General features: G+C 34.8%; 1 protein-coding gene across 2 annotated transcripts; it reads left to right on the top strand.

The window, feature by feature from the left end:
- Positions 1–296: 296 nt before the first annotated feature.
- Positions 297–16,388, top strand: LOC149528821 (uncharacterized). 2 transcript variants are annotated; one of them, XM_089810659.1, is made up of 2 exons: positions 297–925; positions 16,029–16,388. In XM_089810659.1, the coding sequence occupies exon 1, from the start codon at positions 609–611 to the stop codon at positions 918–920; it is 312 nt and encodes a 103-aa protein (XP_089666785.1). In that variant the 5' UTR covers positions 297–608; the 3' UTR covers positions 921–925; positions 16,029–16,388. The 2 variants fall into 2 exon arrangements, with proteins under 2 accessions (XP_089666785.1, XP_089666786.1); XM_089810660.1 differs by lacking the exon at positions 16,029–16,388 and adding an exon at positions 7,889–8,306.
- Positions 16,389–18,061: the final 1,673 nt, after the last annotated feature.

Below are 18,061 nucleotides of genomic sequence, written 5' to 3'. Positions count from 1 at the left end.
TGGGCTCTATTTTTGGAGTGGAAGTCCCTTCATAATTTTTTTTGGGGTAAAGGTTTATTTGGAATATTTTTTATGAAATAGGAGCTGCGACTTTTTAGCCCTTTCAATTTGAATGGGTGAAAATATAATAGGTCCAGGAATTTGAAGAAATTGGGTACCATTAACAATTGATTATTATTTTGCCACAAAACTACATGATAAATTTAGAATCTTATGCTGATTCTCACTTTAAAATTTAAAATTGATGGACCACAAGCTTCTTTAAATGTGGAGCTAAATGTTCAAGTTTTAAAAGGAAGTTCACCTTTAAATATTTGTAGACCACAGACTCTATTTACAAGGAAGAAGGAAAACTAAACAGACCCCCTGTTCTTTCCGGACAGAATAAGATCAAAGATTTCTGAGCAGCAGATATGCATGGTCTATCATACAGATTTCACAGGCTTTAAGTCCTCCGTAAGCTTATATGACCCTTCATAGCAGACTTGGAAGTGCTTTCCCCATTCGCAGAACCCTTGCAGGTGGGAAGGGGTTTCCAATCATTTCTCACCGCCATTTCGTCAAACGGATACGCATGTGATTCTTTCGATGACAAGCGGCAGCTCCAGATGACATTGAAGTGCCCTAATACCCCACATGGCGAGGGAACTTTGCTTCTGCATCTGATGAGGACAATCGGCGGACTTATGTCGGGGGAGAACTCAATGTGTTTGATGACTCCCTCCGTAGTGCCGCCGTTTACACCACGAAGGGGGACAAATCGGATCTTTACTCTGACGCGAACAGTCAATCCCCTGGAGCGCTTACGGCAAGCTTTAGGCAAGTTGCTTGTACCCACTGCCCACCATTCAGGCTTTCGATTACCGACATTCGGAGCTGGACAACTATGGAGAACACATTCAGGTCTCCATTTGTCGTAATTTGGGTGCGTATATTGTTTTTCTCCTAGACATTTGTTGCATACAACTGTAGCTAAGTTTGGTTGAACATTTCGAAGGCCTCTTGTCAAGAGGCCTCTGGATAAGCATCTTTGTGGGTACATATAATCTGATTTCTCACTGACATCTAGTTCAAATGCATTGGCATCGACAACCCCACAAGACTCTGTGTACTGTATTGATGGAGCTACACACTGGATCTTGACAGTTTCTTTTGAAGATAACAGTCTGAACAATGATCAGAAAACATCTTTACCCAAATGCACGTTTTGGCAGTAAGAGGACAGGGAAGCTATCCTTACATGTAGGCAGGTCAGTGGTTAGGGTAACTTACATAATTTATACTTCCCTTACATGTAGGCAGATCAGTGGTTAGGGTAACTTACATAATTTATATGCACCTGTATCAAGTGTTAAATAGTACTTATATTTTCATTGAAATCCGATGCATATAAGTTACACCATAGACAGTAGGGGGTCATACATTTAGAAATGGGAATGGGATTGATAAATCATTAAAGTCTAGGACCTCATCTTTGATAAGGATTTGAAAAAGGCCTTCCCACTTGTTATCTCAGCTGCTGGACATAAGACTATTTACTCTTGTTTGTCCTGGAACTGGGTGCAGGTCAAAAGATAATGATCAATTTTCCCAGTGGAGACTATTGAATCTCAACTTTAATCCTTGTATACCTAAACAAGTAGTACTTAAAATTATGGGAACATAATTATAATAGGAAAATATTAGCCCAGTACTGGGGTTTTGATTCCTATTCAAGAAGCTAGAAAACTATTGGCAATAGCCTCGAGTCTCTGATTGAACATGACTGTAGACAAGATCAGCTGAACATTGTAAGGCCTCTTCCAAGGGGTTATTGGTGCGCCCATTTCTTGGATGGGCTACGGTATTTGGCCATGATATCTGTATCGGTACGAGGAATTTCGTTGACTAGTATTTTTTTATTTGTAAGTTTAAATCTATGAATGTTTCATAGTGTTTTTGTACTGCTAATTATCTCCTCTCTTCTGTATTAGGAATATATTTGAAGTACGGATTTAGGGTACCTATGTTGTATGAAATATAGGTAGTCCCATATACTATCAGCTATTTGTAAACCCCTCATAAAATTGTTGAATATTTTAGAAAAAAGATTATTTCTACCGTTTTCTATTATAGAATTATAAAGATTAAAAAAGAAACTGCTGAATACCCCAGCCTAAAAAACCATTTCTACCATTTTCTACATAGAATTATAAAGACCCCTCAGAAGTACCTTAGAGTGGTAGGGGCCCTCATACACACCAGCTTACCTGCAACAGAGAGCAATAGATATTGAAAATTTCTCCGAATCTCAATGTTGCATTAGTCTTGCTGCCATTATTAGTCGTTGACTCTTTCTTCAATTAACAAGTGCTCATACCTTACTATCAATAAGAATTTCTTGCCAAATCCTCAGGGTAGATAGCGTTGTGAAATCTTATATTCTAGCAATTGTACCCCAAGGTACAATCAGCATATCCACATGGACTCAGCTTAGGCAACTATCAATTAGTAAAACATGATATAATAGTATTAGGGCGCTGGCTAATAATGCATTAAAGACGAAAAAAAGTCAAACATGATTTTTTTCAGATTCACGAAAACACAGCGAGTTTTTTGTTGTTTTCGATTACAAAATATACAGATCATGAAGATCAAATGCTGAAAATTTTAAAAAAATTCATTGTATTTTCATTTTTTTAAAATTTAGTCAATGATACAATTTGTAGTAAAGATAGCCGCATCCTAAATCCTAATTTTCCAATCTTCAAATCATATAAACTAACAGTTGAGGTGGCAGTGAACAATCCATAAGATTCTCTAAATAGGCAACTCTCAATCAGTTAAACATGGTATACTGTGTATATTGAGAAACGCTTGGTGTATTCCCTCATGTATATTCGGGCCATTAAAATAAAGTATATTGTTATATGTACTATTTTTTATTCTCGAAATTATTTGTGGATTCAATCAGAGAATCATCCATCTTATTGAATGTCTAGAGTGATTATATATTTATTCATTACGAAATTAACAAATTTCTCTTAGAGAAGCATTAGAATGAATATTGATAAAAAATATATTATTAGACATTGAAAAGTAAACATTTGTTCATGAATAAGCTTAGGGTGGAAACTAAAAAATGATGACAGAAATAAGAGTGATATGGCTCTGTTTTTAGATCCCAACAGAAGCAACTAGTGCTCAGAAAAACTAACAGCAATTAGCTCAACGGGAAATTCCTCGGGTGCATTTTGCAGGGAAACCAATATCATTTAGTCCCGAGTGGCGGAAACACCACTTAATTAGTGCTAAAGCGTCATTACTGTAAACGCTGATATCCTGGTAATAAATTTCACATGCAAGAAAAAGACTGACCCAAGCCAAACATCGAGATGCTTATAAGATATTAATTTGAACAATGATCAGAACCCACCTATCCAGATTCCACATGCAAATATGGACAATAAAGATGACAGCCAAGCAATCCTTACAATGAGTGGGGTTCATACATTTGGTAATAACACGGTGAATCATTTTAAGTCCAGGCCTCTCTCCTCCATCAGGATGTCAAAAAGGCTTGCCTTCTTGTTATCTCAGTTGCTGGGCATAAGACTAATTAACTCTTGTTCATCCTGGGTTTGCATGCATGTCAGCAGGTTTGGTGCTCTCCCTCGAAATTTGAACAAAAGAAATATTGAATTTCTCTGCAAGGATCAAGGCCATTGTTGGTTCAAAATTGAGGTTCATTGCGCCCTCAAAACAATTCTTGCATCATTTTTAATGAGAAGCTTTGAGATGCTTTCCTCTTTTAGCGAGGACAAAGATTTCTGGTTTAGTGTTTTTACTAAATGAGTAAAATAGGTTTTGAGGTAGATGAAACCCTCACAACAGAAGACATCTAGTTCAAAATCAGAAAATAACAAAAACTTGATAAAAATTCAGGCTACCCACGAAACAACTGGCAAGCTGACACAAAACCAACAATAATTGAACCCAACTGCCGACACGGTAAAGAAGGGTGGCCAACTACACCTTCTTTGATACCTTCCTAACACTCCGAACAAGACACCCAAAATTACACAAGATTAGTGAAAGTCTCATGCTGCCACGAAACAGAAGGCAAGCTGATACAAATCAACGACAATTGATAAATTGCTAACACAATGGATGGCAAACTGATTCCTTCTTAACACTCCGTAAGTCCTTGATCTAGATTAGATTTGGTTTTGTAAGTGTTTTTAGCATCTACATTTTGGATCATACTCTGTGATCCATCATTAGAATGATAGAGAGCAAGGACATTTTTCCTTGTCCTCTATCTTTTCAATAATGAATAATGGAGTGTGATCCAAAATGCTAATGCTAAAAACACTTGCATTATTGAATTTAGCACACACTGATTATTAAATTTATCATTTTATATTTATTTTTATCATTTTACGTTTTAATTTTATTATGAAATCTTATTTCAAAAATGGTACATTACAGTTCACCCTTTCCAAATTGCTTGTCCTCAAAGTAATTTTCATGGGGTCTTATTCATAATCTACCTTAAAATTGTGCTACTTTGATATTAACAAAATTATCACTTTGAGAGAGAAGAACAAGGTCATCTTGTGATTACATCAAATCTAATTTGGACTAACCCACCATTTGCATGATTGTATGACTTGAATCCCACCTTCAACTGTGCTACTTTGATATTAACCATAGCATCACTTTGAGAGAAGAACAAGGTCATCTTGTGAGAACATCAAAACTAATTTGGATTCACCCAACATTTGCATGATTGTTTGACTCACATTAATGATATCAAATGTAATGAAATTTTGTATTTGATACACTCTAGTTATTTTCATATTCCAAATTAACTAAATTTTTTAGAACTAAACACAAACCATACACTTGAAAAAGAAAAGTATAACAATAAATGCACATGAAGACACAAAGTGCATACAACGTATAGATGTGAATATATGTAGACACAAAGCATACACATGAGTACACACATTGTAAAGCCCTTCTTATTGTCTCACATGCATTTATTGATTTGTCTTTACCCTACAAGATGTCATAATCATTATCAATTGTAATGTCCCTAAATGGGTCTAGACTTAATTTTCCCTAAAATTCTCTTTTACAATTGAATAATGTCTGGGAATGCAAATTGCTACTTTTGTATCTTGATATAGATCTTGCAACTTAGTTAATATTGCAAGATAAATAAACATATTAGCCAATATTATGCCAATAGAATTCCAACTCTACTATAATATTCAAGATGTACATATTTGATTCCTTTGACATTCCATCTATCCAACTTTTCATCATCATGGAGCACTACTTGGGAGACCATTCAAGGCACATCTAGTCATTCTATCCACTTGAAGAATAGAAAAGGACAACCTTCATTCAACCTCCCAACTCTACTTGGGGATTCTCTACTGGCATGACTTCCTAGCTATTTGTAATCCTTCATATGCACCATGACCCCCCTCCAAAATGAGATAGCTCAATGTATAAGTGATCATAAAGAGAATCATCAACTTGTCAATGCCACGCATGCACACACAAGCAAGCGCACACACACAAGCATTCATGCACGCACATACACATTGGTAGAACATTCTACACTAGATTGAAGTTCAATTATTCTCATGCAATTTATTACAATGCATATTGTACCATCGACAAAAATATAGATCTTTAATATATGTAGCTAGCTAGCTAGCTATATCAACATTAAGGTGGAACATTCTACACCAGATTGAAGTTCAATTATTCTCATGCAATTATTACAATGCATATTGTACCATCGACAAAAATATAGATGTTTAATATATTGATACTTCTTGAAATTGAAAGCTTATTTGATTACTTAATAATCTAATGTTCTTCTCCTTTTGCACTTGTTATATTTCTACTTAACATTTTCATTATTCTTCTTAATATATTCACTTCTTTTTATCTTTCAAGTCTGCAATTCTAATGGGATTGAATCCTTATCGTTGGCTTCCATTTCAAAATGAGTTCTTCTTTACACATTATTGGTGAAAGTGTCACCACCTTCCATAAGAATTGAGTTATCACTTTTCATGGTTGCATTTGAGAGTAATATAATATTCCCCAAATTGATCTCGCTCAGGCGATCTCCTCAATTGAAACATTCTCCCCTTTATATCTTCCATTATGAGGGAAAGCCACACCATGTCTATCCCTTTTCTTTACAAAGGTCACAACCTTTCACAATTGTCACCCTTGAGAGAGTCATAACCTTCCATTGTTTATTCCTTTGACAAAGTCACAACCTTTCACAAATACAAATCTTTGAAAGAGTTACAACCCTTCATCATTGCTACTCTTTGAAAGAGTCACAACCTTCCATAATTACTACCCTCTGAAAAATTTACAACCTTTTAGCATTGCTTCTCTTTGAAAGAGTCACAACATGCCATAATTCCCACCCTTTGGAAGTGTCACAACCCTTCATCATTTGAACTTATTGAAAGAACCAATTTCATATTTTCTTCTCATTCCTCTTTTTTCTTCTATTAAATATTCACATTTTCCATTATTTCTTCCTTCCTCCGTCCCTATCCCTTCAAATGACTTCAAATGAAAATCTCCTCCCTTTTTACATCACATGTTTGAGGGAATTACCACTTTTCATCTCACGTCTTTTGACCATTCATTAAACTAAGCTAAATTTTAATTATGATTATGTTAAAATTTATTAATTTATATCTATAATTTTAATTAATTTTTTAAATTATTTTACATTTTAATTTTATTATATAATCCTATTTGAAAAAGGAACATTACTCTACCACTATATAACTAAAAGTACAATAGCTATTGCAAAGTATACCTCTTTATTCCAAATCCAATAAAAGATATACTAATGTAGATTCATAATTGAGCATGAATGGTGCATACCCCTATTTAATGATATCCAAACTTTTCATCAACGAGAAGACCCGTTGACAGATTTTTTGGTTTGCTACCACATGTATAGTTATCTTAAGTATTGTGAACTTAAAAGCAAAGAAACTTTCTTTCCATAATAATGCTTAATATTTTAAAATCATAAATCAATTTGTAGGTGCAAAGTAGGATAATATTATATGTTAACAATAGCAATAATCACACGTGAGTTTCTCTTGATTTCAATTCCATTTTATCTAATTGTAAAGGAGCCGTGTATTTCTACCAAGAGGGCATTTTCGTTTTGTTCCACAGTTATTAGTGTTTTCACCTAGAAATTGGAAACCTTAAAATATAAAGCTCATATGTTTTGTCTATAGCAACTAAATGTAGATTGTTGTTAAAGGAACCATAAAAGGTAATGTTAATTGCCGTGGACGACTTAAACTATTTATTTATCTAAAACTAATTTTAACTTTATCAATTATTTTTCATATTAAAGTAGCCAATATTTGTTTTCTAAAATTAATTTTAGCTTTATCAATTGTTAAGTGACAAATAAATTTATTTTTGTTGACTTAAGGTTTAACATAAAACTGACTTTAATTCTTACTTTTTAGTAATCAATTTTTCCTCTCAGTAAAAAAAAGTGTCTTATAGTCTAGATTTATCCTTGCATACAATGAAATTTTAATCTTTTGCTATATTACTACATCTCCATGTCTTGTAGTTTTTGAAATCTATTATGTATGTTATAATTATGAATGCCATTGAAGGATCATTTTTATATCACAAGGAAGCCAATTATCCCATGTCAACCCACTGTCAACCATTTGGAAGTGTGTACGAAAGATTGAAAGTAGAGGCAAGGGCCCTTTTATGTAATTTTCTTACTCTTTTAAATGCAATACTCAAATATGTTTTATTACTTGTTTCGAATGCTTCTTGATAAGAGAACATGTAGATTGAAGATTATTCATAGGTGTATGCATTGAATGCCTTTGAATACTAGCATGCCCAACTGTGTGAAATGGATGTTAGTTGGCTTAAGGTGGGGAGGTGGCCCCCCAAAAAGGAAGTTCAATTGTTTTGTTTTAAAGAAGGAAGCAAATTTGCAACCATAGAAGTGCCTTATTGTGGACAAATTGTTAAATCTAGGTGGTTAACAACTATGCAGGGCCTAGGTGTATAATGTAGTGCAATAAATAGGTGGATAAGGTAGGTAAATGCACAAAAGTGCATATGTATAATAATAGGTAGTGGCTAAGTGTATACAAAATGGATTAAGGCGAGGGTAACGTGTTTGACTTTGTACAAGATTTTTCCATTTTTTACTATGTAATGTATCCAACCATTTCTTCAAAAAGAGCACTAAATGAGAAATGGTATAATTATGAAAACTTCAGCATTATATTTATCTCTCACTTTGAGGTGCATCTAAATTCTAAAATGATCACGTATCTCAAAAAAATTAGCAAGCATTGCATGAAGAGTAAAAATTTAGATGGAAAAAGATATGACAAAGGATTTATATAAAGTAACTTACCTTCCAAGGTGATTATATCCTTCAATATGCAAGCTCTATTGTCAAACAAAACAGAGAAAAAATAGTAGAGTAACTTTCTCACAAGTAACAATTTGATATAAAATAGGAGGTCTCCTCCATTGCTTAATAAACAAGAACTACATGAAATGCAAAAATTTAAAGAGTTCCTATCTTTTGGAAAATGAAGATTATTATTTGGTGTAGAAGGTACAAAATGATGAGACACATAAATTGAAGGCATGTTGTGATAATGCTTTGTTTGGTCACAGTGATGAATCCTAATAGTGTTACACATAAAAAAATAAATCATCATTGAAACACCACTAACAGTATTATATGTTTCTATTAGTTAGACCATAAGATGCTAGGAATTGGAGAGGAAAACCATACATGAAAGTTAATGTAATCTACAAGAGAAACATGTGATCACTTAGTTAAATAGATGAATAATACTGAGAATACACTGTGATAATCATGTGCAATGTATAGAATAGTAAAGCATTGTCTTGCATCAGGGAAAGTGAGGTTGCCCCCAACATACACAATAAAATGGTGATGTGACCCTAATTGGATGAAATCACTTTTACAAGTACTTAAGGCATTAGGAAAGGTATGCTTCAATGTGGCATCCAAGACCATGAGAACACAAGATGTAGATAATATAATTATTCCATAGTGTTCATTAGATTATAACACCTAAATAAAGGCATGAAGCCAAAGCTATGTGGCATGCTAACAAATTGAGATATAAAAATAACAAACCCAATGTCTAAAATGGGGAAGCATGAATTTCTTTAGTGTATGTAACCATGGAAGTGTAATAGACAGGAGTGAAATGCATGTAGCTTATTTGTGCCAATATAAAGGCATCAATTCTAACTTGATATATGAAGAACATATAAGATGAGTGAAGCTATGTTGTGTCAATATATACTCAATGTGTAAGCTCGATGAAATAATATATATTAGTGATTGATCAAAGCATATATCACGTAGGCTACAATAAGCATGGTAACATGTTATACTAAAGTAGGATTGATATACAATCTCTAATCAAAATGACATAATAATATTAGATCAGTAGCCAGACTCTACGAAGTGTGATTCAAGAATATAAATTCAAAAAGCTATAAACATCAGAAATACCATATAATACAAGAAACAAAGTAAGATAACTAAAACCATGTAAAAAGGGGTTGAATATAGGATAAGAAAAAGCAAGTTGCCAACCTAAATGGAAAATAAAAATAAAGGTAAAAAATAAAGTGAGTATAACATAGCTAAATAAAAAAGAAATAAGGGAGACAAATAATTCTCCCTAACTTAGTGAGGATAATCATATAAAATAAATATTGGAAATAAATTACATATTAAAATCACTATAAACAAGGCAGGGTAAATGACGTCACTATGTAAAATAGAAATAAAAAAGTCAAAAGGGAAAATAATCATATTCAACCTACAGGTTATACGAATATATAATATATGGGTGCTCATAATTTTTTGAGGAAACTCCCTTGTAGGTGTCACCTTTGATGCCTCTAATTTTTTTCTTGATGGATAATGGGTTGAAGTCTAGATTAGTCATTAATGTTTTCTAAGATTTATTATTATTATTTGTCAAGTTTGAGTAGACTTAAACTCTAGGCCTCCTATTTGAGAGGCTCACAAATTTACTATTGTGTTGTAGACTATTGCCTCCTTTGAAACCTCTAGTTAAGGATAATTATGCCTTCATCCTCTTCTCTATGCTGGATGATTATGCCTAAAGACTCCACAAAACCCCCTACTTATACCCAACTAATCCACAAGTCGACCTAGTTCATTACAAATTAAATTAAATCCCTTACATTAAATATATGTTGAGCTATAAGTCGGCTACAACACAAATTAAACACCCAAAGTTGACTCACAGACAACTCAGCACCAACATGAACCAAGACCAAGCCAAGCATCAAGAAGACCAGGCTGAGTGTCAACATTCTACCAGACATAACTGAGTTCCTTCACCAACCGAGCTAACTTGGGCATCACTGCATCCCAAACTATGCAGACCAAGTCGAACTTGCTAGTGCAAACCGAGCCAAAGAACATGCCAAGTCCTCCAGAAGCAATCAAGCAACTCAAGCAACATTATAACCAAGCTTCATCGAGATCCTAGTGTATGTCGAGCTCTTGCAAGCATCGCCAAACGTCTTCATTAATCGAGTCACTGAGTTAACACAACAACCAAACCAACTTAGTATTGACCAAGTCACACTTCCTTCTTTGTCTGAGTTCCCAAACTCCAAAGCCAAACCACACCATCTTGTACGATTGCAAGCCAACCAAGGATACTCTTGCATTAGATACCCCAAGTTTGAAAAGATTTTCTCAATAGCTAGAAGAACATCTTCTGGAATTCAACACATAAACCCCAAATTGGTTCTTCACATACATATCCTCCAAGTCTTCAACTTGCACACCCTTTCCCTTGTTCTTCTTTTGCTTCTTCATATCCAGCCTCAGTGTGCTATAGGTCTGCTTTCCATGCTAATTACTAGCCTTCTTAGAATCTACCAACTCAACTCAGCTGCCAATATTCATGTTCCTCCTACCGTGCTCTTCATTTTGCAAAGGAATCAGGGAACACAATCATGCACAACCCTACAATCGTACTGCCAAGGTCTACCGAGAAACACATGACAACTGTTCATGTCCACAATATCACACAACACTTGATCCTTATACTGCCCAATCTGGAAATCAACAAGGCATTGTTCCCTCACTTCCAAAGCATGCTCACCTTGCAACCAACCAATCCTATAGGGATAAGGGTGTCTCACTCATTTCAAACCAAGTTTCTAAACCATCTCCTCAACAACAAGGTTATCAATGCTACCACCATCCATAATCACCTTGCAAACTTTACCACTAGACTTACAACAATTCCTGAACAAACTAGTCCTATGACAAGAATCCAATGTCCGCTGACCAACCAATGCTCGTTGAGCTAGCAAACTCTCTCCTTGCTCGGGTTGACTATCTTGGACTACAACCTCATTCACAACAACAAATTTCCTACCATGAGGACATTCAAAATATCTATGCCCTTCTTCACCACATCTGAAATAATTACCACTAAACCCACCTCCACCTGTCCTTCTCTTTTGATCAATAGGTTTTGGTTCACCTTCAACACTTAGTTTAGCCTTTTCTGAATTATCCTGCTTTTCCTTCCCTCCAACATTACCTTGACTTTTCCTCTTCAACTTATCTTTTGCATTCAGAGCATATTGATAAGCATCCTCAATTGAAGAAATATTCAACATACCAACATCATCCCAATTATTGAATCTCAAACCATTAATGTACCAAGTTACCTTCTCTTTTGTAATTCTCTGTGCCTAGACCGAATAGTCAACTTGTAGAACTCTTCGGTATAATCCTTCACAAACATATCCTTTTATTTCAGATTCTGCAACTTCTTAAACAACTCAAGTTCATAATCAATAGGAATGAACTCAACCTTCAACTTAGTCGCCATCAATCTCCATCTAGTAATCTTCATTTCATCTTCTTCTTTGTCTCTTTGCAATTATTTCCACCAAAAAGCAACATGTCCTTTCACCTTAGTTTGTGCTAACCTCACTTTGAGTGAATCCTCAAGATCCTCAAGCTCAAAGTAGTCTTCCAATTCACCAATCCAATCAATCAGATCTTTGAAAGTCAAAGTACTTAAGAAATTAGAAAACTCCATCTTATTCTTCAACTTCAAGTGAGATCCAGGCCTAGCAAACTTACTAGGCCTAGTTCTAATAGGTCTCTCCACACGATTAGTTCTATCCTCACCACTAGATCCAATAACTTTGAAGTCTTCAACTACTTCCTCATAGCCATCTTCAATACCCACATGCCTAAGTACACCACCTAAAGCACTCACAATTTCAGCCATCATGTCACTCTTCATCAATGCAATGTTAGATTTGAATTATGCTTTAATCTTCTCTGAGATCCTCTCCTCCACAACATCACTAAGATCATCCATTACCCTAGGGTCTAATCTTCTAGGAGGCATGTTTCGATTTTTTTGCAAACGCAAAGAGACAGATCCACCAATCCAGAAGATCAATTAACTCCAAAAGATCAACCTTTGTCATAAGTCCTAGTGAAAACTACCTCATCTTCAGTGATCTGTCGACACACTTAGGAAAACCTTGGCTCTGATATCACTTGATGTAGTGTAAGGTAGGAGAGTCCCCAAAGGAAATGTCTAGCCCCCATCAAATAACCAAACAATGGAAACACAACAACAATGCAACACAAATGCAAGATCTAATACCAAATCACAACTCTTTATTCATAAGATAACTAATTACATGTAATATGCCTAGTTGTAAGGCCTTCCAAGTTAGGGCCAAATACAAACATCAATTACAATATTAGTTTTGCAAGATCCCATAAGATCCAACTTACAATGTCAATCCCAACTAGTCCCGATCCACAACTAGATAAGAACACCAAGAAGAATCCACACTTGTACCCTAAGGTCCACCAAGCAATCCTTTGGTTCTCAAGCTGTACCTACTAGCTTTTCAAAGTTTGCATCCAGCCTTCATCCTCTTCCCCAAGTTGGGTGCTTATGCCTAAAGAGTCCACAAAACCCCCTACTTATACCCAACTAAGCCACAAGTTGGCCCAATTCATTACAAATTAAATTAAATCCCTTACATTAAATATATGTTGTGCCACAAGTGGGATACAACACAAATTAAATACCCAAAGTTAGCTCACAGACAACTCGACACCAATAGGAACCAAGACCAAGCCAAGCATCGGGAAGACCAAGCCGAGTGTCAGCATTCTACCAAACATAACTGAGTTCCTTCACCAACCAAGCTAACTCGGTCATCACTACATCTCAAACTATGCAAACTTAGCCAAGATTGCCAATGCAAATTGAGCCAAGAACATGTCGAGTGCTCTAGAAGCAACCAAGCAACTTGGGCAACATTGTAACCAAGCTTCACTAAACTCTTAGTGTGTGCTGAGCTCTTGCAAGCATCATCAACCATCTTCATTAGCTGAGTCACTTGGTTAACACAACAACCAAACCAACTAAGTATTGACTGAGTCACACTTCCTTCTTCGATCGAGTTCCCAAACTCCAAAGCCAAACCACACCATCCTACAGGATTGCAAGCCAATGAGGGATGCTCTTGCATCACCTTGGCTCTATAACTTAGAATTTACCACTCTTTTTCATTGTGTATTTGGATCCTTTGCTTCATTCAAAACGCTTCACTTTAACTCTTAAGACCTTTACCTTCTGCTTCTCTCCTTTTCTTTTGTTATTACAATAGCCTAACTCTTTGGCATTCCAACTTCTCAAATGTGCAATCCACTTTTTAAATTAAAAAATGAATGATTATATATGATTCTTACTCTACCACCTTCAAACTCGAAGATGAGAATTCAAATTTTGAATTCTGTCATGCATTTTCTCCTATCTCTATGCATTATTCTTGTAGGTTGTATGTGTCAGGTGTACTATCAAAAAATAGAAAGTTACAGGTATCTTATGACTCCTCCTATTTGCTCGTTAGGAAGCATTCAAATTTGAATTCTCCCACCTATCTTCTCATTAGAGCTTGATATGATAACTCCCTATCTTTTCTTTGATGTGCCAGATAAGTTACACCTCCCCTATGACATGTCTAGTCACATGTTCATTGCCTCTGTCTTTTGACATTGATGACTCATTTTCATCCTATTTGTTTGACAACTAGTCTTTGCTTTCTGTCCACCTATCCTAACTTTTTCTCAATGTTAATTTACACTTGGCTCACTTTGTCTAAGTTTGGTTGTGAAGATTACTTATCTTCACCTATCTATTATCATCATACACTAGCCCCTTTCTGACTATATTTTCACTAGGGAGCATCCTTGCCTCACTCATTTCCTTTCTTATACCAGTTGATACTTACTCATGCTTGACATCAATGAAAACCATAATATAACTAGTCTTACTAGTAAGCTCCGCCAGTCTCTAATTCTTTCTCTTTTGGCTATTATGACAATACTTTCCCCTTTTGATGGAAACCTCAACACCCTTTACACATTTTAATTGCTTAGCATAATCTTCACAATATCTTAGGGAAATTCTCTGACTACTACACACTTAGAAAATGATAGCACGTTTCATTACCTTGTCCTTTTGGTGACTACTACATTATCTTCAACATCTCTTTCTCAAATAGTTGACTTCTTTTGGCACTCCATCATTGTTCTACTTTCTCTTCTTACATATACCCTTTTCTCTCATTTTTTAACTCTTTTTGTTGCACTTTGTTGGTTAACAGTTTTTCCTCCTATTAGATTTTATAACCTAACTCTTTGATACCCAATGTTTTGGAGAGACAAGGATGTTTACCAATAATGGGTCAGTGTATGTATTCTATCACCACCCTTTGAATTATTAGATGCATCTACCTATGATTTGCAATAATAAGCAATGAATATGTTTTTATGAGATCATAAGTTTTGACATTATAAGCTCTTAACCTGAGAGCAGTAAAGGATAACCAAATTCTTTATAGGCACAAACAATTTAGGCAAGATGAATTTGAATAACCTATTACACTCAATGGAATACTGTAGTAGATTATCTTGATATTTATAACCCTTACTTTTATTCTAAATGCAGATTAATGATCTAAATGTAGAAGAGGAATGAAGGAGATATGCACATGAGGGAAAATGGAATTTGTTTCACTATCAGCCTTGAATGAAATGTAATCCAACCAATAACTAATAGATTCATACACATTTATCTTTCATTTCCCAATGAAACTATCTAACATATTATGAAACTAACAAGAGAAGAAACAAAAGCATACATGAAAAAAGTAAATGGAATCACTGTATTGCAAACATCAAAATGAAATGGAATTCATCTAATTATTCATAGAATCATACATGATTGTCTTTCAACTCTTAATGAAAAACCACTCTATGCATGAGCCATAAAACATGATAAGAAAATGGGGTAAATGGAATTACAGACCAATTCACCATCAAGTTTACTGACCATTGAATTATCAAAAGAAATTACATTTATAGTTTTCTGTCATCCCCCAGTTCAATAAAGCAACAATCATAAAATAGAAAATAAAATAAAATATGAAATTATCCAATGATATGAACATGTGGCATCTTTTCCATTGATGATTATGAATCCCTAGTACTTCTGAAAACACATGATGACTGTTCATCTTCATGCAACTTCAGAAAACCCTGTTAAACTCTTCGTTTCCTTCATATTCAGCTATTGGTGGAAAATTCATATAATTTGTATCTCAATGGTCATGACAATTTTGAATTTTGGACATCGATCTTAAACCAACAATAAACCCAACCATTTCCCTTTATGACCTTTTTCATGGGTCTACCTAGGTACATGTGTCAAATCATCATTATGTCGCTATGATTATTTTCCTTGCATCTTTTGTAAGTGACATAACGAGAAATAGTGATCTCATTTTGATCCAATGGTAGCAATAAAAGATATTAACCCTTTGTTTACTATGTGATGTAGGTCCACTTTCTAGCTATGCATGTCGTGGCAGATAGGTGGCACTATTCCATTGCTTGGAGAACCTGATGTTGACCTTCTTTGATTCGTGGCACTTCGTGACTAGGTTCTGATTGTATCTTATGAAATGTGATGGCCCACATCACACACATCATTCTATCATTATGTTGCTATGATTAATAATCAAGCAACTTTCCATGGCGACATAACGACAAGCATTGATTTCAAGTCTGATCTACGATTGTCACTTTGTCACCATGATTATCGATAGAGCAATTTTTTATAACAATATAGCGACGACTGTGGATGTTCTTTTGATTTGACAACTATAATTTAAAGATCTTAACTCACTGATTTCCTTTATAGTGTGGGTTCATCTGTTTCATGTGTCCAATCGTTGTTATGTCTCTTTAGTTATTCTTTGTGCAACTTTCCACAACGACATAACGATGACCATGGATCTTTGTTAGATCTGACAGTTGAGGAGATGCATCATTGAGTACTTATAATTTCATCTTAAAATATCATCCATTAATTTGATCTTTATCTAACGATTTAAATTTAATCCCTGAGCCATTTGACCTATCAACTTAGTTGCCTAAGCATGCAAATTAAATATAAATCGTTGATTGAATTGTAACAAGAGTCATACCACCTTTGATTTGGTTCTTTCAATATATCTGATAATTTATTTTCTTCTCTTGCATTTGAATTCAACTGATTCTTATTGTAGCTCATTCTCATGATCTGCATATTGTCTTTAACCTTGATCCTCATATTCTTTGCTTCCATTTGTTCTAAATATGTTTGCAATCTCTCCATTCTACCTATATAATGCCTTCAATGAAACACTTGATCATAGAGTTAGGGTTTCAAAAAAACTTTCTTCTCATTTGGGAAACACATGACAAACTCTCCAAAACCTAATAACCTAGCCATTAGACTGGTTCATTGATCATATGATTTCACACATCAAGTTAGCTCAAAGGAATGATGAGAAGAAAGACTATCCTATGGGAAGTCTAGACTCAGACTCAAGACATTAACACTTGACTTGACTCAAAACCATAGAGAAAAAAGATATCAACTGAAACTTGGGCAACACACTCCCTTACTCTTCTCATGGCAATCTTCTTATTTCTTCCCCTTTGAGAAAAATGCCAAATGTGTATATCTTCCACCTTTATCTTTGTGTCTACTCCCCATGTGGAGTAGTCTCCCTTAGTTATCAATCTAATATAAGTTTTACCTTTGAAGATTGTGTATTGATATTTGATCATTCTATTCTACTTTAGGTATGATAGGGGTAATACCCCCTTACTTTCCTCTAAGATGTTCAAAATTTTCCTTTGAAGAGGTTTTGTAAAGATATATACTATTTGTTCTTTAATTGTAACATATTCCAACCTAACCTCTTTTTTTTGCACTTTCTCTCTTAGAAAGTGATACTTAATGTAAATGTGCTTTGTCTTCGAATGCATTATCTGACTCTTTGATATGTTGATTGAACTTGTATTATCATAGTTTATTACCATAGGATCTATAGCTTTTTCCTAAATACCTTCCAGTAGCTATTTGATCTATAATATATGTGTACAATTTACTATTGTAGCTACATACTTAGTTTCTACTAGCGATTGAGAGATGCAATTTTACTTTTTGTTGGCCCATGACACCAGCCTTTCTCTAAAAAATAATGCACCCCTAGTTGTTCTCGTTATGTCATCTATATTTCTTACATAATCATCATTTGTGAAGACACTGAGTTCAAAGGTTCCTCTATGAGGATACCATAATCCATATTCTTAAGTACCCTTTAGGAATCTAAAAATTCTCTTACCAATAACCATGTGTGTTTCTTTTAGGAGTGTCATAGAATCTTGCCACTATCTCTAATCCTTGTACAATGTCTTGTTTGTTGTGCACCACATACTATAGTTAACCAATAATGGACTGGTAAAGTGTTTCATTCACTTGTAGACTTTCATCCTCCTTTCATCCTCCTTTCACAGTTTGCAACTAGTTACCATTGGGGT

This window comes from Cupressus sempervirens, chromosome 11 (assembly GCF_028749045.1).
Source record: "Cupressus sempervirens isolate cs-2001-9-10 chromosome 11, ASM2874904v1, whole genome shotgun sequence".
Taxonomy (NCBI): Eukaryota; Viridiplantae; Streptophyta; class Pinopsida; order Cupressales; family Cupressaceae; genus Cupressus; species Cupressus sempervirens.
Note: the sequence above shows the minus strand (reverse complement) of the source record. Positions and strands in the feature narration are given on the sequence as shown.